General features: G+C 46.0%; 1 protein-coding gene across 1 annotated transcript in view; it reads right to left on the minus strand.

Moving 5' to 3' along the window:
* The window catches only part of GHR (growth hormone receptor), a 229,859-nt gene that overhangs the window by 4,727 nt on the left and 199,272 nt on the right, over positions 1-25,860 (minus strand). Inside the window, exons 4-8 of the mRNA XM_036280505.1 lie at positions 18,685-18,814; positions 12,029-12,189; positions 7,303-7,481; positions 2,421-2,586; positions 129-216 (exon numbers count right to left, since the gene is read on the minus strand). Of these exons, the coding sequence (XP_036136398.1) occupies positions 129-216; positions 2,421-2,586; positions 7,303-7,481; positions 12,029-12,189; positions 18,685-18,814 (724 nt within the window). The remainder of the gene's footprint in view (positions 1-128; positions 217-2,420; positions 2,587-7,302; positions 7,482-12,028; positions 12,190-18,684; positions 18,815-25,860) is intronic.

The following is a 25,860-nucleotide window of genomic DNA, read 5'->3' on the forward strand; positions in this document are numbered from 1 at the left end:
ACGCTCTCCTGGGTTAATTAAGATGTTCACTCACGATTTACAACGGAAAACATCAAGTAACAAATGGAAACACACACGGAAATCCAAACAACGGGCGAAAACATCGAGGTAGAGTACTTCACACCTACCTTTGCTGTTTAGAAAACATGCATAAAAATATCACTGTTAGTCCAAACATTCCAAAGATAACAATTAAGAACCACGGAAACCGGAAATCTGAAATACAGGAGAACAATAGCTCACTCACAAGGTTATGAATAGTTGAAATTAACATTTCACTTTTTTCCCCCACATAAAAATATTTCCTAGTTTGTATTCATCTAGTAAACTCGGTGATTTCACATGATAACCACTGAAACAGAACGCAGTGATTTAGAAGTCTTCTCTGTTCCAAGAACACTTCTTCAATCCTTTTACATGAAAAGAAAGCAAAATAAACAGCACGCAGCATAACCACAAACCACGTTTATAAGGACAAAACCGCTTTAAGCATCTTTGGGTTCAGGGGAGTCAAAAGGCTTCGGCTCTGGAGAACTGTGCTGCTGGTCCACACGACTTCACCTGAACAATCTCTGCTTGGTTCCTGTTTTAGAAGGTGTGCTGATGCTTGTCATCCTTCAGGCTGAGGATGTATCAGAAAGACGGGGGCAGAGTTTTTATTTCTGAATCACGACAAAAATTTTTTTAGACTTGCAGAGTCTATTATTTTACAGCTTCAGAAATTCCTGGACAGAAGACCACCATGGGAACTCCCTCCTTCAGAGTTTAGAAAACTCTGTAGCCGACTTGGGGGAATCAGTTTGTATAACTTCTATTTCATTCCTTAAAAACAAGTGCATAGCCGCTGGTTCCCAGCATTCTTACCACATTGGCAAGAGGTTCGCTGTGTTTTAATTAAACAGGATGGGTGGAATTGGCCTCAACGTCGCTTTGTTAAAAGTAGGTCTTTACACTGTGATATTCTTTCCTTATTTTAATTCTCTTGTTCGGGGAGATGTTATGGGCATTATAAGAACCAGTGGGGGAGAGAACCTCATTTGTATCCCGTGGCATTTATAATGTTGTATCAATGCCATATTCAGGAATGCCACATAGAGCTGGCGCTTCGTTTTCTTTCTTTCTTTTTAACGTGGAAAAAGAGTGTAAAAAAAAAATCTACGTTAATTGAAGGAAATACCATCACAATAAGCTTACAGGGCGTGTGGCAAGTATACTTTTTAAACCAGAGTGTCATTATATCAAATTGTTTGAAACAACAAGCCTGCTACATCAAGTAGAGCTTAGAAAAAAATGGAGTTATTGACATTTTGACTCAGTATTACCATGAATTCTACCTGTACTGAAAATGCAGGGAGCCCTGGCCGGTTTGGCTCAGCGGTTAGAGCGTCGGCCTGCGGTCCTGAGAGACCCGGGTTCGGTTCCCGCTAAGGGCACGTACCTCGGTTGCAGTTTGTCCCCGGCCCTGGTCGGTTGTGCGGGTGGCAGCCACTCGATGTGTCCCTTTCACATCGATGTTTCTCTCTCTCTCTCTCTGTTCCTCCCCCCCCCCCCCACTCTACCTGAACAAAAAATGGAAAAATGTCCTCGGGTGAGGATAAAAAAAAAAAAAAGAAAAGAAAATGCAGGGATATACATGTCATTTCTCTGTGATTGTTTCACTAATACATCTCAGCTCCTTGCTTGGCCTGTAAACCCATCTTTGATGGAGACGAGCTATCGTCAGTTCTCACCTGGGAGTGATAATATTTTATACACAGAATGTTCATCGTTAAGGAGATTCTTTATTTCTGCATTCACATACTTTAATTCTTTTATTATGAATCCACAGGTTTCATTTCTTTAAGCTTTAATTATCCTTGCATTTCCCTTGTATAGTATCTTCAAAGGTTCCACGTCATTCGTGAGCATAGCTAGCGCACTACTAATCAAGCCTTCGCCAGGTAGAAACCACACCTGAAACCAATCAGCCCCTGCCTTTGACACCTATGCCGACTCAATATCCGGCTTCTTCTTGGATGGCACATAGTACATCCATCCTTATAGATGCAGAATATCTTCATTATGTATTTGAAAAACATTTTTTTCTTATTATAAATGCAAACAACTCACTGTAGCAAATGTTAGAATTATAGAAGCATAGAAAGAATGAATCACCTGAAATTCTGATATCTAGAGATCACCCCATTAACATTTCCCCTCTATGACTTGCACCTACCCCAAGATGTTTCCTGAATGACGTAATTCAAACGCTAAATTGTCCTCCTGCTTTTTACCTGCTAATACCTGCTATAGAGAGAGCTCGGGGCCTCTGACCCCGACATTAGATGCTAATGTATCTTGATCTGGACAACACCCTAGCAGTGCATTACTGTACATCGATGAAAGCCACGATGGCTGCCACTTTACCCTTTTATTTTTACCTTCTTCACATGCCAATGGGCTCATCTGAGGAAGCGTTACATAGAGCACCTCACTGAACTCGCCGTATTTCTCCGAGTTTCGTTGTCTGGATCTCACGCGTACTTCATACTCCTTATCTAGTCTCAGCGAGTACACTGGTACTGATGTTGACAAGACAGGGTCCATCTTTTAAGACAAAATATAACACATTGGTTGGAGAGTCCACACTCGATGCAATATACTCTGCGAGATGCTTCCGCATCTGTATTCAAAATGAATTCTGTAAAGTAGGTAATAGTTGAAAATGCACTGGGGAGTTGTTATTTGGAGAAAGATCAAGGCAAATAACTTTACAAAGAATCATTTGTTAATGGACAACAGGCCTCAAATTTGTTTTGGAATAAACCCAGAGAATTGATAGACCTTTATAGAAATGCAGCTATAGGTTTGTATTAGGCTGTCAAATATTCTAAGATCAAAGTATAATAAAATTATTGTGGAAAATGACAACTACAAAGAAGACTACAGATATGTTGTCTACCGTTTGGGAGATCACACTTTTGTAGAAAGACAAGGACAGAAAAACCAATGTGTTTTCCACCAAAACAAATCATTCTTTGGAAATTATGGGGAGTCATTCATATGATCAAGGAATTGGAAGGGTTCCTAGGAAAATCAGAGTGTCTTAACTGAACATCCAAATAATTCTATTAGAAGCAACTACATACATAATCTGCTTGTTCTAGAAGGCTCAAAGCCACCTCAAAATAGTTTGTTATTCAAAATCTGCAAAGAAAAGTCACAGGAGTCCTTGGCAATTAACATCAGGGTCCCACAACCCTTCAGGTCAGGATATTCTTTTACCTTCCAGGGAAGGGCAGGTGAGGCTATTAGACCTTTAAAACACGCTGCTATCAAAGAAGTAGACCCAATTCATGAGGGTGTTTTCCTCTAGGTCCAATATTCAAACTAAGTATTCAGTATGTGCTTTTCCTCTGTTCTCTGGTAGAACACCTTGCTCCTGTCTATAAAAAACTAGGAACACTCACTTTTTCAACAGAGTAGATCTTTCACATAAATATTCTCCTGATTTGTTTTGCTAAGTCAGGAGCTGGACCTTCATTTTCTAAAACAAATTCTCCTTTCACCACAGTTCATTTCTACTCACAAAGTATCTCATGGTTTCCTCATGTACACATGCGATGGTCATTTTGCACCATTTAAAGAAGCTTCTTAATGTATGGAGTATTTGCATGCCTCAAATGCTTTTTAAAGGTGGACTTCTACATATTAAATATTTTTTCTTAAAATATTTAAAAAACCTATGTTTTCATTCTTACAGCCTTAGCTTCTCTGTTATTATCATCAATGTTATTTCTTTACAGGTTTTACTAATAACAAAACCAGAAAGGGGCTCTTGGTGTTTTGACCCACGGCCCCCTCTCCGTCTTCTCTCTACACGCCACACCCGCCACACCACACTCGTGGGCACACAGCTTCTCCCGCCACACTGAGCTCCGACACCTGCCTCCAAGGGAACGCTTATTCTTGGCCAGTCCTTGCTGCAAGTATTCCTGAAATTCTAAGAAGTCTTTCCTGGCACTGCCCCTGCTCCATCCTGCCAGACGATACACACCGTATATTACTTCTCGCATTTCACCGCTCAGATTTCTGTAGTAGACTTCAGCTTCCATGGGGCCAAAATGCCTTCATTATCCCCAGTGCACATGGGTGAGCAAGAGATGGACCACATGCTGTAGATAATTTTATGCCACCCATTACGTCCTGAGAAAACCCATACATTCTTGTAAATAGTGTAACCAACTACGTGGTCATTAGCATTACTTTTATGTTCAAAATGTGTTTAATTAAAAAAAGATACAACAATACCAAATTCAATGTTGCCAAATGGTAATATTAATTCTGGATCTAAGCAACAAGCCTTAGCTCTCCCCCCCCCCCCACCCTTCTACTTACAAATCTCTCTTCTTTTTATGCTTATGACATGAGTGCTCATAACCAATTGGATTGTGAGTGTCTTCCAGAGAGAGGTCAGTTCTCATGAATAGGCCCTTGCTATTCATGACAACTCTGTCCAAGACGATTGCAAATGACCAGACCTACAAATACCATGAATATATAACTTTACTCATAAAAGGTAAGCAAGCATTAACTGATCCCTTTGAACTATCTAACGTGCTTTTTTAGCAGGGTACAATGAGGAGTACAACACGGCCACATTGTGGGGCAGCTCTGAACAGCCAGTGACGGAGTCCACGCTCCCATGAACCCAGTTCATAGCTTAGGGTGTAGGTTACCTTTCTGTGTCATGGCTGAGGCATAACAACATGCCAGAGTCTTTCAGGCTTGAAACTATGATCAGAAAATGAATGAATTCTAACGCTCTGATTTACATCTTGGCTTTTTCTAGCTTGCCAAACTTTTTAGTCTCAGGATTCTTTGACATTCTTAAAAATTATTGTGAATAGTACTTGATTGACTTGGGTTATACCTATCACTATTTACCGTATTAGAAATTGAAACTAAAAAATTTTTAAATGCTAATTTTAAAATTGAAATAATAAACTGACTTTATGGCAACAATGTATTTTTATAAAAATGATTGTACTTCCCCAAACAATCAAATTATAGTGAAAGTGACATTGTTTACATTTTTGCAAATCTCTTTAATGTTTGGCTGTATTTTTACATCTGCTTGTGATGAACTAAATCTGTTAGGATGTGTTGTTTTGGTTGAAGTATATGAACAAAATCTGATCTCACACAGATACATAGTGAGAAAAGGAAGGATATTTTAATAGCCTTTTCAGATAATTGTGAATATTCTTTAACACTACCACCAAAACTCTACAAGTGGTATCTTCTTAAGGGTTAATTGCAATGTATAATCTGAAACTGTATCAATGAACCTTTGTATGCTTGTACATTAAAATCCACTATTCCATCTAGAACTTTGAATGGATCATTTCCCCGTGCGTGATTTTGGTTACATCATGTATTGATCATTTGGGAAATACTGGTTCACTGAGTTATGCAGATTTTCTAAAAGTACACACATTTTATTATGCCATAAAAAAAAAAAATCACTTTTGCTAATAGTATCACCATTGATCTCATCAGTAATGTCTTCAAAGACAGGGAAGCTATCAAGTTCATGCCTGCACAACAAAATTTCCAAAATTTGAATTTTCCCTTGAAAGCTCAAATGTTTTCATTGGCTATCAATACTGTCACTAGGTTTTCTTAAAGGGACAAGCTTACTTCATTCTTTGGCGAGAAATGTTTGCCCAATATTTGCCAACCCAAACACGAGTAACTATTAACCAGCCATTCTCTCAAGAACCACTGGTGTTCCAAACGTGTCCCTGCGCAGAGCAGCTGGTGCGCAGCAGCCCCGCTGTGCACGTGCCTTTTCTCAGCACCGCCTTCGGGACCGCGCAGCAGCAGCAGCGCTCCGTGTGCACTTAGCACGGGTCACACAGAATACTGAAAAGCTATGTACTCAAAGGTCGGGCTGTAACAAAATGAATAATTTTCGCAGCCTCATTACGGGCTCTCTGATGCGAAACCGACTCCCCCGCTCCCCTTCCCAAGTGCTGGGCGTGAAGGGTGCGCTGGTTGTCGTACAGGTCAGTGTACTGCCTCGGTCTGTGCCAAGGCGGCCTGGGTTTCCCTGCCTTATCAGGCAAATCTCAACACAGTGAAAAAAGGAAAGCCACTTGAGAACTATTATGAAAATAGTCCTGACCTGTGGAGTCCCTGACAGGGTCTCAGGGACCCTTCGGGGTCCACGGTTCACATTCTGGGAACGTCTGCCTGGGGGTACCGAGCACCGAGCCCTGCGCACAGTGGCTATTTCAACCCCTGGTGGTGGAGTAAATGTGACTAGCTTGAGTTTAGAAAGCGTTCTTTGACTCAGCGTCCAACCAGGCTTCTTTGACACCAAGCTACAGAATAGATATCCAAATTAAAGTGCTGCCGAAAACGGAACCTCAAAGCCCCACCTCAGACTGTTCGAAGCTGCTCCGAAGCCAGCTGCCAGCTGGTGACAAAAGCAGCTGCTTCTTCCTCAGGTCACTGCACGGACAGGCCCGGTGTCTGAAGAGTTGGTTGTGAGGCTGTGCCAGCCGCCAGGCATGACTGATACCCGGCCAGAAACCACTGCACTTGGCTAGGGCCGGGGCTGTGGTTAGACTGCCTTTGAATTCGTTATATTGGGAGCAACGATAATCCTGTTTTCCTCCTTGTTGTGTGCCATCGGAACTGACCTAAGTGCCCAGTTCCCACACACTTGGCCAGGAAGTGAGGGGTTCAGAGGTCAACCAGTACCATGCTCCTTGCAGACTTAAAAACCTCTTAGCTTGATTGTCCCCTGAGGTACTTAACAAAATATCCTTCTGAAACCTCCAAAGGGCAAATTCCTTCCCTCTGTTTCCCTCTTGGAGTCACTTAAGAACTTATTTTAACGAAGGTCTTGTGAGTTATAGCAACTAAAATCATGGGAGAATATTTAGCCATAGCTCACTGTTGACCTTGATCATAACCCTTCCCATGTTTAGCCGCATCCCCAAAGACAGCTCAGTGGCTAAAGTATACAATTTTGTTCTAAAGTTAAACCGGACACCAAGGATGACTGGGGAAATAGTTTCCCTTTCCTTCCAGAGGCTTCCATTTAAGCTCCATGGAAGCATCGGCTGTTGGACAGAACCTCAGGATGATATTTTTCTGCTTATATCGGTTTTCCTCAAATAAGAAATGATGCAGCATACAGCATGGCCATGTGGTATTAGGTCAAAAGGAAGTCTCTACAGGAGAGGGGGTGTTGAAATAAACAGAAGCAAAGTCAAACAATTTCAAGTGTGACTTGTAATGCCATCTTACCATTTTCCATTGCGTCTCATTCATCTCTTTGTACTGCAGCTCATACTCCAGGACTATCCATCCTTTCTGAACATCTGCATTGGACGGCGGCTCCCACCTCACCTGGATGTCCGCATGAATCCCCGTTAAGCTGATGTTCAGTAACGTCCAGTTGAGGCCAGTGGGTGGATCTGGTTGTACTGGGCATTTCAATGGAGAATTAGTACACAGCTGGATATCAGTGAAATGCTTTCTTCTGAAGCGACCACATTACTTGATACATTTTATTACTCACACCCTTAATTCTTCCAATATTCCTATTAGTATAGTCTCACTTCATAAGAGAGTACCATTTTTGACTTAAGAATGATCTGTGTTTAACTCTTTAAAAAGCCCCTAAAAAATTCCTTTCAAATCTAAAATCTGATCTATACCTTTTCGTAAAGATCTTACATTTTTTACATTTCTTTGAGCTCTGATGGAATTAATGCTTTGGGATTTGGCAAAGGAATTCATTTTAACTAAGGAACAGAGAGTCAGGAAGACCTACTGTGTTGCAGCATGTGGCTGGTTGGGAACTAGGGTTAGAGGAATGTTTTTTCTTCCAAACTGTCCATGGCCTGGGGCAAGGACCTCGTCTCCCTCATTTCTGTGTTACATTAGCACATTAGCACAGTCTTTCCCAACACCCAGCAAATGCTTCTTGGCTTGTTGTCTTCTGAGCCACAGGTGATCATTTCTTCAGACCTAAGGAGGGAGGCATTGCGCTGCTCTCTCAAATGTAACCAGTCTGTGTTTTCTTTCACTTAACAGCAGTGGACAGTCTGCAACAGAGTTGCTTGGCTTCTACTGATCTGTTCATTCTCTAGATCTGTTGCCTATTAGAACTGTCTGCAACAGTGTTTTACTTTGTTTCTACTGATCTGTATATTCTCTAGATCTGTTGCCTATTAGAATTATCTGCAACAGTGTTTTGCTTGGTTTCTACTGATCTGTACATTCTCTAGATCTGTTGCCTATTAGAACTGTCTGCAACAGTGTTTTACTTGGTTTCTACTGATCTGTACATTCTCTAGATCTGTTGCCTATTAGAACTGTCTGCAACAGTGTTTTGCTTGGTTTCTACTGATCTGTGCATTCTCTAGATCTGCTGCCTATTAAATTTCCAAGAAGTTGATGAAGAGAAATATGGATTCCAAAGCTAGGAACTCTATCTAAATTCATATTCTAGATAGTCCCCAGTAAATTATTGCCACGTGGATCTCAGTACTGAGGTTTTCAAAAATCACTTGCAGATACAGAGTAAAATTTACTTTCTTTTCTATTATACAGAGATCACCTGGTGTGTGGCAAAGTCTGGGTCCCCAGGGCTGATCAGAGATAAGCCTACAAATATACACTGTGAGGAGCTCTTACTGGCTGGTAAACTCTGGCGGCCAAAGAGGGTAGCTCTGTACCCAACCTCAGTCCAGAAACTCGCTCCGAAGAAGAATGCTATTGGCCACCATGGAGTGAACACCGCTTTAAAGAAAATAGAGCAAGTCCAACGCTGACTCATCATGACTACATGTGGGAAATTAAATTGGAGTGATGTGCAAAGTGACATTGCCACAGATTGACAGTAATACTCTTCTTTTCTGGATTTGTTGGGGACAGACGAACTCTGATAACCAAAGCTTAGCCCTCTGAGTGATCAAACTATAAAAAATGTCTGATGGAAAATGTTCTCAAACATATTACTCACGTTGCATCTTTAAACTGTCCCTACTCTAAAAAGACAACAAACACGGCCCTGCTTGAGAAGGCACAGTGACCTCTCCCTGACCTCCGCACATACTTCTGCGTGCCATCCCCAACAACTCCTCTGAGATGTCCCAGAGGGAAGGCATCCGGGACAGCACACATCCCCAAACAGACCCAAGCCTTGCTCCTGTCTCACCGTCACCCCATCCCTCTGGTCGCTCCAATGATAAACAGGGAACTCTTCCTTGACTCAGCTTGTCCTCGCCACCCCGCATTCTACCTGCTGTACTTTCAAGGCAGTCCCAGTACCCAACCCCTTCTCAGCACCTGCATCTCTATCACCTGGTCCTAGCCATCATCACACTGCCCACATTGCTGTGTGGGCCTCCTGAGTGGTCTCTGGCGGTCTTTGTCCCCCTCCAGTCTGTTCTCTATCCCGTCCTCAGTATGGCTGTCACAGTGATCACCTTCACACTTTAGTTAGGTCCTATCACTCATCATTTAAAACCCCCCAAAGGCTCCTCACCTCACGCCGAGAGAAAGCCAAAACCACAGGGCTGAAAGGGCACCACAGCTTGACTCTCTCGTCTCGGGGACCTGGTCTCTCACCACTGTCCTCCTGGCTCACTCTGCTCCCCCCATGCCCCGCCTCAGGGTCCTTGCCCTCACTGTGCCCTCCTGCTGAAATGTCCTTCCCTCAGATGACACACATGACGGTCCTCTCATTCCCTTCTTTACTCAAGTGTCATGTTCTCTGTGTAGCGAACTCTGATAACTCTATTTAAAAGTACAACCTTCCTAGGACTTCCGGTCTCCTCCCGGTGTTATTTTCCATAGTGCTGTCTCTTCCCCCCGCACTGGGATTAAATCCCACGAGAGCAGACATTTCCTGTCCCCAGCACCCGGAACACTGCCTGGCCCAAAGGAGAGACTCAGTGAGTATGTGCTGAATAAACGGAATGAATGCCACATGTCTAACTAGTATATTACTTTACTCTAAAGCACAGTCCTGTGTGGCAGCAGAAGACTAGGTACAGCATACACGGGGATGCTGGGGCTGACGCATTAAGATCCCTTAGGGCCATCTCGGCTCTTCGTCTCTCACACCCAGCTCTCTCCCTCCCTGCTATTGATGTCACTGTGCCCGCATCATCTTTTGCCTTGATTGTCACAGTCTTCTACCTCTGAACATCCAGTCTGTGCCACCCCAATCTACCTTCCACACTGCAACAAGATGGATTTCCCGAGACATGAGTAACATGCCAGGGGTACCGTATCACTTTGAGATTCAGAGCACAGACTTGGAGCTGTCAGCCTACGTTCAAATCGCAGTTCTACCTACTAGTCATCTGACCTAGGGCTAGTCATTGAACCGTGCTGAGCCTCAGTTTCACCATCTGTAAAATGGGGATGATAAGAACCTAGCTCACATGGTTACTAGACCTGACCCATGATAAATGCTTTGGAAGTGTTAGCTGTTGCTCTCCTCAGGTCACGCCCCTGCTTACACATCTCAAATGCACCCCTTGGCAGTAAGATAAAGTCCAAATTCCTTTGTGGGGTACACAAGACCACTGAAGACTTCTGTGGCCGACCAGTCGGGCCTGCCTAGCTGCTCTCGAGGCTTTGCTCTTTCTGTGTCGTGTGTCACTTTGGGAACGCGGTAGTTGCTGGAAGACACGGTCCATCTCGTGCACTTGGCAATCCCCACTGATGCTCGAGGAAGTCACCGAGCTGTTGACTTCTCTGTGCATCGTCCGCACCTCTGGCTCCCACCTTGGCTTGCTATGCGCCCCACACACCTGGAGTCCAGCACCCACTGTGCCAGGTGTAATTATTTATTATTCATCACAGTTATTTGTTAACATGCCTGACTCCCCAACAAGACTGTGTCTTACTCCCAGGCGCAGGGCCCCGGCCGTGCTTGGCTCCCGGCAGGCACTCAGTGACAGTCAGCCAGGTAAAGGGGTGGGGCTGGTGACTGGCAGAGACGGGGGCAGGACATGGGTCGACCCAGCATTCTCACTATTACCCATTTAGCCACGCGATAGCCACACCTATGGCTGTGAGGACACAGAGTCAGCAGTCTCTCTAAATGATGCAGCTGCGTTCTCTCTTGTGCGTGTTAAGTTTTCTCAGTCTTCTCAAAGTTGGGCTATCAGAGCGACATGTTTCTGCCCGCAGCTTCTAGCCTCTCTGTCTCTCCAAGCCTGCTCGGCTGGGGAACCACACGCAAGGGCAGCCCATCTGGAAGCTCTAGGGAATTCCTGGGCCCAGCAGATGAGCTTTTGGGGATCGATGTGAGACCTGATGTCAGCCACTCAGTCTTTCCTTGATGTTTTTCCATGTAGCCGTTTATACTATTATATAGTTTAAACATGAACATCCAATTGTAGCTGTTGGTTTTCTTTTGATTTGTTTCCGTGTCCACATGATGAGCAAGGGGTAACCCATTTGGATCTTTCACTTAGTTCATTGAGCTGATTATCTCCAATGTTTGTCTTGAGATCTTATAAACACATCTTTAAACTGATTTGGGCTGTTTTGTAAATGTAAAGTCCCAGAGTGACTGTGCTTTGCAGTAAAGGAAATCTAGGCATTTAGTAGAACAGGATGGAGATCAAGGCCAACATACTTCAGTAGATATGCATAGAATCACCGCATCGAATAACTGGGAGAGAAGGAGTCTTAGGCGCATTGATCCCCCTGCAGTGACACACGAGAGCACAGTCCAGCCTCAGGACCTCCCGGGAGACTCCACAAGGCTCCCGCCCTTTTCGTCACAACATTTGCTGCCAGATTCTCCTACGTTAGAGCCAACTTAAGTCCCCTCTGCCCTCTCCCTCCTGTGCAGCAGCTGATCTCGAGCCCTGGCACACAGACTTCCGCCCACCCCTCGAGCACAAAGACAAAGCCTTCCTGCGCAAATACGCTTGAACGGTGTAGACTTTCCCGCGTACTTAATCTAAAGCCATGTCAAATGAAACACAAACCTGTGATTTACCTATTTCCTCAACAGAGAAGCACTTATGATCCATAGTACTACCATTGCTAGTGAGGTTGATACAGTAGGGTATCCAGATGGAGGTATAAGATGCATTAAAGTAACAGCTGTTTTCTCCCGCAGAGACATAATCAGGGCATTCTTTCCATTCTTGAGTGTTCCTGCAAGGGAGGGTAAAAAACATGAATTGTCCCCAAATCATGCCATAGCTTAAGTCAAAGCGAGGTGCCTGACACTCAGACTCAATGAACTGAACACAAATATTTATGAGCAAGTACTTTCGTGATGTCATTTCCAAGTGTCACATCTACAGGCATCATGAGCATCTGCAGACCGATGGGGGCCTTTGGTACTTTCGCCTATAGTAAGAACACCTGTTCATCGCCTGCCTGTGACGTGGCATCTCCTTCGCCAGGTGATTCACTGCTGGGTCGTTTATTATCCTCATTCTACAAATGAGGGTTCTGGGGCTTAGGGGGGTTGAAAATGTCCTTTACTAAAACATGACAGACAGCCCACTTCCAAACTATAAAGATTCCCAGAGAACTGTGAATCTTCAGACCTGGGTGTTTCTCCAACTCACGATGGAGGGAACCAGGGCATATCAGTGGTTCTCCAGGCCAAGTAGCACTGAGGTGCCGGTGGCCTTGAGGTGGAAACCAGTTACCGCCCTTCTCTGGACCACGGTGCTTCGTGTCCACCTCCCCACAGATGTCCGAGACTTGGGGCAGTTTTCCTGATGCCTTGAACTCCTTCCTGTACTTCCAATTTTTTCCTTAATTATACAAGGAGCCAGGAGAACATTTCAAACATGCTGGACACCCCAGGGATATGCATAAAACATGATATCCTTGCCTATCCCCTGTCCCCCTGAAACAGACAGAAAGCATAAACCCAGCAATTCAAAAGTCTCTCCAAACCCAGAAAGCATTTCTTTTCCCTTCTGTAACTCGAAATGGGCATTTGATTATAGTATACAGAAAAAAAACCGGGGAAACAACCACGAGCTGAATTGGATCAGTGTGTTTGCTTATGAGTTCCTTTTCTTGGTTCCCCCACAAAGAACAAGTTCCTCTTTTCCTTGACCTCGGATCAGATAAAAACGAAGGAACAACAACACAAGTCGCGGAGGGTGGGTGGACGCAGGGAGAACAGAGGGAATCAGAGGAGCTGCGTGTCCACGCCCCACCACCGAGTTCCTCTCCAGCCCGCTCCCCAGAGAGCGCCGTTCACACTGGCGACTTCAGAGCTCAGCAGGAGATGTGCTGAGTGGAACAGGGGTGCCCGGAATTTCCCTGCGGATGGAAGCCAGAGTTTTGGGAAAGGAAATTCCCTGGTCTGCTGCCATGGGGACCTGAACAAAAATGCAACGTAAAGATCTGAACCAAGCGGCCCCAGCAGGAGCAGAGCACACCCGTGACAGAATGTGACACAGCTCTCCTGTCTGGCTGACTGACCGACTGACCGAACCCAGCAAGCCTCTCCGCGACCCCCCCACGCGAGCACTGTATAAGCATCGCGTCCAGCATTAGCACCGTGCAGATGTGATAATTCATAAGATCTGGTCCCTACCTTCACTCTAGATCGTCAGAAATGACAATCTCAATCCCCAGAAATGACAATCTCCAATCTTAGTACTTTTTTGGTCTCCTGTATTCATTCCATTGGTATTTAGTAAGCACTGATTACATATAAAACACTGTGCTGAGCATTACAGGATGAATGGGTGTCCAAGGAATTACTCTTGCCTGGGAATATGTCTAAAAAGCTGCATTATAAAGGAGAGGGGTACGTGCTCCTGCAAGTGCCCATGAGGGTCCCTAAGAGCTGAGGAGGCAATGAGTTCTTTGGTTGTTCATGGAAGGCTTCAAGGTAGAGGTGGCGTTCCTAGCAATCAGAAGGATGGGTCAAGTGTAACAGATGGTGCTAGGGAAAGGAAAGGAGGGAACAGAGGGGTCAAAAGCATTTGGGTAAAGAAGCATGGGACTGAATGTGGTGAGGGGAGCAGGAAGCAACGGGAAATGCTTTCTTAAATTAGAATTGCTGGCCCTGGCCGGTTTGGCTCAGTGGTTAGAGCATTGGCCTGCAGACCAGAGAGACCCAGGTTCGGTTCCCCCTAAGGGCACGCACCTCGGTTGCAATTTGTCCTCGGCCCCAGTTGGGGTCATGTAGGTGGCAACCACTCGATGTGTCTCTCTCGCATGGATGTTTCTATCTCTCTCTCTCTCTCCCTCCCGCTCTATCTGAAGATAAATGCAGCTGTTTCTCAGGCTGGTCTGTTGGCACCAGGAAGAAACTTATGCACTACCAGGAGGTCCTTGGGACAGCTGCTCATCAGCTGTTGGAAGAACTTGGGATTCAAATGGCAGAAACACCAGGGCCCAAGACAGGGAACTGTTGCCTAAAGCCTGGCTGAGAGTCTTAAAAGTTGCATACCCTTGGAGGAGAGGATGGCTCATCCCTGACAGGAAAATGTGGGCAGAGGGGAGGAGCAGGATAAATTGTGTGTGTGTGTGTATGTGTGTGTGTGTGTGTGTGCATTCATAGTAGAAAAAAGATGTTTTAAATTAGGAATAGGTGGGTCATTGAATTATAGTATGGTTTATTTTATCCTGAGTTCCCAACTAAACAAGAGTACGTTAAAGAGAATGGTTTAAGAAGAACGAGGCTTTCGTACAAGAGTAGCCGGGAAAGCGCATGTATTTAGCATACCCAACAGCATTACAATTAGCATGAAAATGTCCTAAAGATGTGGGCCAGTGCTGACCAGGTCCGGGCTTGGTCTAGAGCAGCTAGCTCTGTGGGTCTCAGTTTGGCACATCAGCACCCTGACCCCCACGGAGACCACAGGAAACACCTGTTTAGATGATCCTGGGTCCCTTAGCTCCAAAGCACCAATGACTGAGCCTCTGGCCGGAGGGGTCAGGAGGAGCGCCTTCAGATCACAGCTTCCAACCCCGCCCTCATGAACCAAAGCTGACTGTTACTTCAAATAAATAGCGGACATTTATTTTTAAACTATTCAATTTAGACAAAAAAGGCCAAGTGGCCTTACAGCAGATACTCTGTCTCCTGCCTTCCCTGAGATGCGGTCTGTGCAGCTTCTCGCTCTCACTCCCCAAGGCAAGTGCTCGGGTTACTCCCCATCTACCTTGTGAGATAGCAGGAGAGCTGGAGATGATCAATCAAAACAGAAGAAATGCTTTCCATCTACCGGCAACCAATTGGAAAAAAAAATGAAAATAAATCATCATTGATGTTTTAAGGACAACTGTTTTCATTACATACAGATTATGTGTTTTAGGCTTGAAATGTAACCTTTTCCTTAGGAAAAGAAAAGAAAGGAACAACACCCTTTGTCCCTGCTGAGTTCCCCCATAACCTGGCATGGACAAGGAACTTTCTTTTTTTTTTTTTTTTTGTTCAGATAGAGTGGGAGAAAGAGAGAGGAACAGAGAGAGAGAGAAACATCGATGTGAAGGGACACATCAAGTGGCTGCCACCCGCATGACCAACCAGGGCCGGGGACAAACTGCAACCGAGGTACATGCCCTTAGCGGGAACCGAACCCGGGCCTCTCAGGACCGCAGGCCGACGCTCTAACCGCTGAGCCAAACTGGCCAGGGCCAAGTAACTTTCTTTTTAAAGGCCAGGATAATTTGTGGAGGGGGCCGGGGGGGGGGGGCTGGGGATGGCAGAGATGGGGGATACAGCTGGGGGGGACTGGGTCTTCACGTGCCCACTTCCTTTGAAAATGAGGCATTTGGAGGCAAGGAGCAGAGAGAGGGAGCACCTCTGGCCGGCTCCCTGGGCCACCTCCTGCGGTGCCTGGATTTGCCTTCACGAGTCCCTTCCAGGGGAGGAGGCTGAATGTGGCCCAGTCTCCATCAGCGGGGGACAGAGGCTGGTCTGAATGGCTGCCCTCCTCCAGCTCACCTGGCCAGGAGCGGTGCCAGCCCAGCACGCGGCTGCCTGGGGTCTGTCCTGTTGACAGACAGCAGGACGTTTAGGTTCCCTTGTGCATTGCCAAGGCCAGGCCCCTCCACTGCTCTGGTTCTGGATGAAATCAGGTCGCCGTTTTATTTGTGTGTCTGGGATGCGGAGTCGTGAGCCTGTGATTCCAGGAGCTGCCTGGGCACTGACTTCTGAGAGACAGTGACAAGAGTCAGGAAGTGCATGGGCGGTCTCCTCTTTGTGCACGTGGGCAGGCTGAGTCTAACACACCTGCACACTCATGGGCAGCCTGGTCCTCGGACTCCCAACCCCCCGATCCTGCCCTTCCCAGAGATGCCGGATGGGGCTTGTGCTACTTAGGCTGAGCTATTCAAAATAATTATATTTTTAAAGGAAAAAACCCCCCACAAAATGCCAATTTTAGCCAGTATGGATTGGCACTAATCACAAGGTTGTGCTTTGAGGGTTTGAGGAGGTGACAGTTTTCCCCCTGGGACCCCAAACTCCACTAGGGCCCAAACTATGACATCCTTCAGAATATGTCCGAGATTTCCCCTCCACCTGCTCACACGCTCAGGAGCATCTCTGCGGGACAGCGCCTGGGCTTGGGCTGGGGCTGCTGACAGGGACAGGCTGCGGGAGGAGCCTGGAGCCCCGGGTGTGGGGCCCCGCCGCATACGGTACCGGATGGACATGTATAGTGAAGACTTCACACCTGGGGATTCACCTTTCTGCTCAGGTTCAGATGTGGTGAACACCAGGGTGGGGAAACCTATTTACATAAAGCGGCCCAAGCCCGCTATTTCTCCGTTCATGTCCTTAACCTGCGAATCACTACATAGCTGACTTAGTTTCACTGAGCAGGCTGTCTGAGGGGCTGAAGCATAAGTATGAAAACTGAACCTATTAAATCCCTCTCTCTTCATTTTATAACCAACAAGTATTGAAAAGTGTTACCAAAAGTTTTCGCTTTCTGTCCAAAACACAGACCAGCTTTGTCTACTGGCCCTCACCTCTTTGGTGTCAATATCGATGAGAAAGAAGTGCATCTGATACCCAACCATCTCATCCTTGTGTGCCCTTTGGGGGACGTCCAAGAGACCACTCTCACCCTGGAAGGTAGGTAGGCCAGGCCCGGTTGCTTACTCAAAGCAAATCTTATTTGCAAATGAAGCACTCCCCGCTGGGCATTAAAAATCTTACAGGGTGCCAAGAATCACAAACAGTAAAGAATCAAAATCACTTCTGTAACCCAGAATTGGAATTTTGCACCATCATTATTTTAATGATGTAATTTATCACACTACAATAATAAAAACAGGCAGGTACCATTTATCATGTACTTACTATGTGCCAAGCACTGTGCCGTGTTTTTCACGTGTTAGCTAATAAAATCCTCCTTAGAAGCCAGGAGGGGAGGCCCATTAGCTTCGATTTGCAAATGAGGAGGCTGAGCTGTGGAAAGACGGACTCATTTCCCCCCCTTAGTGGGTGAGCGAGGGCCCAGCCAGGCCAGAACTCAGCTGTGTTGCCCTGAGCTCCGCCTTACTGCTTGCTACATCTCCCCTCCCCCACCCCCTCCTCCGTGGGACAGCGTCATCCATGGACCGTGACCACCACCCGCTAGCAGAAAGGGTTCCCACTCACTTGCATCTTGCTTAGGCCTTCCTTGCGGTTTGGGTGGAAAAGAGGAGATGACAGAGTGCTTGAGCCCCCCAAATTAAAAAAGAAAGCACAAAGCTGCAACATCAGAGTAAACATACTGGAAATAATGTCAGGCGAGGGTAAGAAATAAACGCCTTGGGTGGGAGATCTGTGTTTCCCTGTCATTTTAAAGGACTGCTGGCAAAATAGATAGAAAAGTACTCTGATCCCTATTGAATTAATCCATTTAACAGGAACATAGTCTCTTTTCTGTGTAGGAACCAAACTGAGTCTTTTAAAAGAGACACCTTTTCAAACAACCTCTATGACTTCCCACCACAGACAAAGCAAAATTCAAAGCCCTCCCACGGCCTCCTGGCCAACTCGCTCACCCCTTCTCATGTCACTCTCCCCATGTGCCACCTGGCAACATCCATGCTGGCCTCCTGCTTTCTACACACCTGCCAGGTCAGCCTCAGGGCCTTTGCGCTTGCCATTTCCCCCAGACAGCCACGTGGCCTCTTGCAGTGCGCTACGTCTCTGCTATGATGTACGCCTCGGAGAGGCCTCCTATCACCTCCTCGTTTACAATCTCACCCAAACTCCCTGTCCACACATGCGCACACACTCACCCACACTGTCACACTCACACCGTCACACACTCATGCACATTCATGCACTCACACTTTCCCACATTCACCCTCACTCTCGTATTCACACACAGTGCTGACTCTGTCCTCGTTCTGGCTTTTCTTTCCTTAAGAAGCCATATCAGCAGCTGACATTTTCCTTTGCACAGTTTTATTGTCTATCTCCCTTATTGAAGAGGAATGTCCACGAGACCAGAGACTTTATCTCTGTGCAATAATCACTGCTGTATCTCCGGTGCCTAAGATAGCACCCAACACATAGTAAGAGCTTCCTTACTATTTTTTGAATAAAGGAATGAATAAAAACATTTAGATCATCCAAAGAAACCTTTTCAATTCCTACCGCCGCACAGGACGTTAGTCAGAAAAGCTACGGAGATAAAAGTCAGACGGGCATGAAGGCTGCACCTTCGAATGTAGAACAGCTGTAAGACTCCCGGGCTCCTGAAACCGCGATGCACCCCCTCTGTCCAGTGGCATGAGAAAGTCTCTAGTTCAGGTGAACGGCACTTGGTGAACTTAGGCCTCTCAGAAGAGTCTGCAGAATAAAAGGTGAAGACAAGGCATGAGGTCAGGAGGGGAACGATGGTCTCGAATGCACTCACATGGAAAGTGGGAGAGAAGAATCACTTCCAGAAATGCTGTTTTCTTAAATCGCACTTTCTGAGCTTGTTGCTTGTCGGTTACTCCTCTGTCCACCCTTGGTTCCAGGGACAGACCATTTGTCTTGATTTCAGGCCTTGTTTTTTAGGACCTATTTAAGCAACCAGAACTAGAGACAGGATTTGGGAACAGGTCACTTATTTGGAAGGTGAGCTCAGGAACTAGAAATGAGAGAATGGGACTGGGGAAGGGGAGGGAGACCAGCTGATAAAATGTATGCTGTTCAGCTGGTTATTACAATGGCCGCTGGGGCCCGAGCCCACAGACACCCCTCTGAGATCCTGGGGAAGTGGCCTCACTGGTGTCCCAGACAAGAATGAGAGGTACCAACCGCCATCACCCGCTGGCTGACGGGTGCACTGGAAGTATTAATGCCCATGAACTTCTGGCCTGCACCCGCACTTGGGCTGAGTCCTCACCTGACTTCTGAGAAAGCCAGAGGGGCACCGGCAGTGTGCTCAGCCGTGTGCATTGGTGGCAACTGCCCGCCATGGGCGGCGGCGCTGACAGCCAGTGGGCCAGGGAAGTGGAGTGGGGCCCACAGCAGCCATGGCAGGGCCTTTTCTCTCTCTCACAGATGTTTGAATGAAAAATCACTTACGTTGGCATTCTCTCGAAAGATTTGGCCAGCAAACTCATGAACTAGATGTCAACTCTAAAGCACTTATGCGTGCACCCACACGCTTTGGCAAGTGGAGAACGCCTCCCATATGTAGGATATCAGGTCAAACTCCCTGCAGCCCCAAGATCTGCAGCTGCAGACACACAAGGACAAGTCTGGGGAAACTGACTTTGTACGTTTTCCTGATTCTTCTGATTTCCATGGCCATTTTGAAGATGGTCAAGTTTTTTTTTTTTCTCCTATATTAGTCTTCAACTCAACTGTAACCTTAATATAGTTGTTCTCTGACCTAAAACTCTCCTTCTTGGGCAATAGAGAGGCTCTCAGTCTTAAAGTATCTTTAGAAATGTGTCAAAACTTAATTTAAAAATAAGTAGCATACAAACAAACACATACAAATCCCCAATTCCAAGTTCTGGGTACATATCTGGTGCTCTGAACCGAAGCTTGGCATTTTCCCCTCTGTTGACAAACTCAAAAAATGTCATTTATAAGCCTCCTGAACAAATCCATCCTTCAGCCACCCACTCAACAAACACTCATTAAAACACCTCCTTGGTACCAGGCCCAGCTCCCGGAACAGAGCGGGAAACCAAACCGACACTGTCCTGGTCCTCATGGAGTTTCCAGTCCAGAGGGGGCCGGGGGGGTGGGATCCATGCCAACACCTAAGCACCGGCAAAGAGATGCCGAGGCTGGGGGATGGGCCCCTTCTTCCTCCCACCGAAACCCAGACTGATGCAGCGACGAAATGCAGGCCGGGAAATGTCCTTGTTTGAACACACCGCCCGCCCTCAAGAGCCGCCAGCAAACACATCTTCGGAAACCCCGAGTGGCAGGAGGTCCTCTGCCCTGAAAGCAGGCATCGGGGGTGGCAGAATGTTCTTTCAAATAAAATTCCACGGTCCTCCTGTTGGAGACACAGCGCTTTCCCCGTGTGAACCGAGAGGTGTACACGAGGCCTGGCGCACGGCTGGGGTCGGCCTGCGTGCCAGACGCGCACAGAAGGGGCCTCCCAGAGCCCGGCGGCCGCTGCCCCAGCTGCCCCGAAGGAAGACACTGGGGACGCGTGGGCTTCCCGAGGCAGCGCCTAGCACACGGGAGGGCCTGGAGAAGCTCTTCTTTCTGCTAGCCCAAGCACTAACAACAAGAATTGTTGGTGCTCCCAGAAAATCAGTGCTTAGTAAAACATACTTAAACCACAACTACGGTCATGCCTGCAGGTTTGAGGAGAGTATTTCACCTTCTGCCGGTTCTTTCACGCAGAAGAGGAGAGAACACAGAGGGGAGGAGGGCTGGGCGCTGGGTGAAAGGGTAAGGGACCGAGAGGGCAGGTTGGTTGGTGCAGAGTCGTCGGGGGTGCAGAGTGCGGTGTAGCGAGTACAGTCAATAATTCTGTGCTGGAAATTGGGGCGCAGGGTAAAGTATATGATTGTCCCACCACGGTGCTGTGTGTGTGCCTGAAACCAATACAAAGTGATCTTGAATGTGACTGTAATTGAAAAACATATTTTTTTAAAGGAAGAGGAACTACACTGCATTACAAGTTTAGAGATGTTTGCTCTAGTCCTGGCTCTGACACTGTTTGGCTTTGATCTTCCCAGAGCCACTGGCTGAGACAGAAGGAAGAAGAGGAGCAGTTGGGAGGGGTGGGGGGAGGCTGACCTTCTCCAGAGCTCGGGTGGAGCAAGGCACTCAGCAGCTACTGCACGGTGTCGCCGGCACCATCTGCTGTCAACAGCCCGGCACACCTGTGATCACTCCCCGACACAGGCTCCAGCGGGGAGGGGCTTGGAGGGAGAACCGTGCCCTCTGCCCAGAGTGGAACCAAACACAGCTGTCGAGCATTTCTCCTGAGCTGAGCAGCAGTGGGAAACAATAAGGGAAGAAAGAAGACAAAGCAACAGTCCTTCATGTGACTACGAACTACAACTGTAAAGACAGCCTAAGAAAAACAATTTTATAGAACAGATAAATAAACCTGACACATGATTTTAATCCTAAAAAGGAAAGACATGATAAGACCAGACTAGAGGGTGTGGTTAGAGGTGCATGAAAAGTGAAAGAGGAAATATTGTCACGAGGGGAAAGCAGGAGGCACATGGGGCCAGACAACTTTTGGGGTTCCGCTCCGAAATCCACATATGCAGTCAACCAAGGGCCAGTTCTGGGACAGTGGCCACAGCAGGCGCAGTCACCCTGATGTGGACAAAGTGGTTACTGCTGAACGTGAGCCAGTGAGGAAATACTTGCTGTCAATTGAAATAGTTTTCATATGTTCTGAGGATTGCGCAAGCACCAAGTCCAGCCAAGTGTGGGGACACTGCGATGTTCCTTCCCCAAGTGATAAACAAGAGGTGGTAAGCCCAGCAGCCGCCCACGCCCAGACTTTGCCATCCCAGGCCAGGGGAAGATCGCGGGGCAGCTGAGAAGCCTGCAGGTATCAGGGACTGACGAACACCTTTGCGTGCAGCCCCTATATTTGGGTAAAACAATGGCATAGAATAGAGGTCATGATCCTGGAAGGCTTGCCGAGAGATGTGAGCATGTAGTTCATCTGCGGTGCAAAGAAGTCACTGCATTCAACACAGCGGACTTCCCAAGTCCCCCTCCGGGTGAAAAGGAGATGGGAGGGAAATGACCATGTAGTAACCGCAGCTAAGACTTCTGGGGGGCTACCACGTGCCAGGCACCGCCTTGCACATTAGATGTCTTAACTCCCTTAATTCTCACAGCTATGGGATGAGGGAGGTCCTGGTCCTCTCGCCATTTCAGAGATGAGAATATTGAGGAACAGAAGTGAAATCTTGGCCTGTGGTCCGGGTTCCCTCGAGGAAGACCGCCCATTCCAACCAGTCTCGTTTAAGCCACTACAAGCGTAGCTTTAGAAGTTCAAAAGTGACCCTGGGGAAGAAATCACCACCCAGCATCCACGTATTTACTTGATATAGCTAAAAATAAAATCTCTCAAAATATACTCACTCTTTTTATAAAGATTTTAAATATTTTTTTGACTGAGAGAGAGAGAAAGGAAGGGGGAGAGAGATAGGAACATCGATGAGAGAGAAACAACATTGATTGGCTGCCTCTTGCCTGCCCCCTGCTGGGGATCGAGTCTGCCCAGGTATGTGCCCTGAATGGGAATCAAACTGGCAACCTCTTGGTGCATGGGTCGATGCTCAACCACTGAGCCACACTGGCTGGGCAAACCATACTAACTCTTAATGCCTGCAATAAACTCTGATCTACCCTATTTCAGTTTATAAATAATGCTGCTCACAACCCGGAAAATTTACTTACTAACAGTCACCACTTTTAGGTTAAGAAACACTGTGACAAGCTACCCTGCCTCTCTGAAAGTTGAAAATTAATATGCAACACCCTCGAAGCAAGACAAGGACATTTCATTGACCCAGCACAGGTTATAAGGTGACCAAGAGAACTGCTTTTCCAGGGAACGGAGACTTACTCTCGAAATTCTTTCTTCCCAAAATATATTTAAAGTTTGTTTTTTTTTTAAGATTTTAGATAAATTTTATTTTATTTATTTTACTTTTTTATTTTTTATTAGTTTGTTTTTGTTACAGATGTTTCTCCTTTTCCCCCCACTGACACCCTCCTCCCCATCCCTCCCACCCCGTCCCCAGCTTTGTTGTCTATGTTCATTGTTCATGCATACATGCATATAAGTTCTGTGGTTTATCTCTCACCCCAGCCCCCCATTCTGAGGCTTGTCAGTCTGTACCCCACTTCTATGTCTCTGGGTCAGTTTTGTTCATCAGTTTGTTTAGTTCATTGTATTCCACAAATAAGTGAGATCATGTGATATTTGTCTTTCTCTGCTTGGCTTGTTTTGCTTAGCATAATACTCTCCAGGTCCTTCCATGCCATCTCAAAGGATAAGAGATCTTTCTTTCTTACAGCTGCATAGTATTCAATTGTGTACATGTGCCACAGCTTTTTTATTTACTCATCTACTGATGGACACTTGAGCTGTTTCCAGATCTTAGCTATTGTAAATAGTGCTGCTATGGACATAGGGGTACATATATTCTTTCTGATTGGTGTTTCAGTTTTCTTAGGGTATATTCCTAGAAGTGGGTCACTGGGTCAAATGGCAGTTCAATTTTTAACTTTTTGAGGTAACACCATAGTGTTTTCCACTGTGTCTACATCAGCCTGCATTCCCACCAGCAGTGTACTAGAGTCCCCTTTTCTCCACACCCTCGCCAACACTTGTGTTTGATGATTTGTTGATGGCGGCCATTCTGACAGGTGTGAGGTGATACCTCATAGGTGTTTTAATTTGCATCTCTCTGATGATTAGTGATGTTGAGCATTTCTTCATATGTCTCTGGACCATTTGTATGTTCTTTTTGGAGAGGTGTCTATTTAGATACTCTGCCCATTTTTTAATTGGGTTCTTTGTCTTCCTTTTGTTGAGTTTTATGAGCACTCTATATATTTTGGAAATTAACCCCTTATCTGATGCATCGGTAGCAATTATGGTCTCCCATATAGTAGGATCCCTTTCTGTTTTGATAGTTGTTTCTTTTGCTGTGCAGAAGCTTTTGAGTTTGATGTAGTCCCATGTGTTCATTTTTTCCTTTGTTTCTCTTGCCTTAGGTGTTGTATAAAGTTTTTTTTTTAATCATTAAAAAGATCACCAGATGTCATATGATGTTTTTAATGGTTTTGCATGGGGATCAGAGATTATCATATTGAGTTATGATGTGACTGCACCTCGGGCTGCTGGAGGAGGCTGGTAGCTGTGCTGTTTTGCTGGAGATAGTCATGCTTTGTTTAATTCGTAAGTAGTTCCTTATCTGGAATGACACAACTTATTAAAAATAATAACACTCCTCCATCTTGAGAGTTGCCTTGACAATTGCTGAAAGTTACCAGGAAATAACTAGATTATACTGGGTAATGATGAAAGCACAGATTCTGAAGCCAGACTCCTGCGTTCCAACCCCACCCTCATCGCTTGCAATCTGTGTGGTCTTGGGCAACGTACTTGACCGCGTCAGTTTCCTCATCTGGTAAATGGAGATAATTGTAGTACCTCCTAGAGTTATTGTGAAGATAAAATGAGCTAATAATAGATGTAAAGCTCTTAGAACAGTACCTAGTACAGAGTAAGCATTATGTAAGTGTTTGCTGTTATTTCCACCCTCACAGTCAGCTGTGTTTGTCAATTAATGATTTAACAGTTGTTCCTTAGCAAGTGCAAGTGATAGACATGGCCAAATCTGAGATCCATCTCATTTTCCATATTTACAGAGATAAGTGCTGGTTGAAATATCTGAAGTGGATGAGGTGGTATCATGACAGCAAGTCCTTCACTGTTCAGAGGTGACTCTCTATGGCTGTGCTCTAGATGGTCCTAGCTATCAATGTCCAAGTTCAACATAACTGGAGGATGTTGCTCTGTCATTACATACTGGCATTAACATGGAAAGAATCCCAAGCAAAGGCCTTTCCTGTGGCTCCTGAGAAACAATTAGAAGAGAATGCTGTGCCCAGCTGGTGTGGCTCACTGGTTGAGCGTTGACCCATGCACCAGGAGGTCGCCGGTTCGATTCCTGGTCAGGGCACATGCTCAGGTGGGGGAAATGCGGGAGGTGGCCAGTGGATGTTCTCTCTTATCGATGTTTCTATCTCTCTCTCCCTTTCCCTTCCTCTCTCTCTAAAATCAATAAAAAAAATTAAAAAAAGAAAAGAATGCTGCAAACCTATGAAGTTCACGGGTGGGGAACAGACTTAGCAATGACCCAGGCCCTACAAAGTCCTCTGGAACATTTAGATGCTGCTTGATGCCTTCCCTGCTGCGTGGGGCACTTGGAGTCACAATGGGAGCTGTTGCCATGACCTTGCAGAAGAAGCATGCTGAATGGGAAGAGTGTGGAACTGGAATTGGAGTCCTGGTTCTCTCCCTCCAACTATTTCACCCAGGGTGAGAAAAGCTAGCATAAAAATCTAAATCCCCAGTCGCCTCTCCTCCTTGTCTGTCTAAACTTTTCTCTGCTCAACAAAGAAAAACACCTTCCATTTTTCAGTCCTTTGGATTTTTTTTAGAGACTTCCACATCTGACATTTCATGTTTCAGTTAATCAAGAAGCATTTATGCAGCACCTATTATGTGTGAGACACTCTTCTGAGTGTGGTGGGAATTATGAAAATACATAACATGGGGATTCTGCCTTTGAGGAGCTATAACCGAGCACAGGAGAGGACACACATGCATGTGAAAACAGCAAACAGTGAGTTTACATAAAGATAAGTGCTTTAGCCCAACT

The sequence above is a fragment of the Molossus molossus genome, unplaced genomic scaffold (genome assembly GCF_014108415.1).
Source record: "Molossus molossus isolate mMolMol1 unplaced genomic scaffold, mMolMol1.p scaffold_m16_p_3, whole genome shotgun sequence".
NCBI classification, from domain to species: Eukaryota; Metazoa; Chordata; class Mammalia; order Chiroptera; family Molossidae; genus Molossus; species Molossus molossus.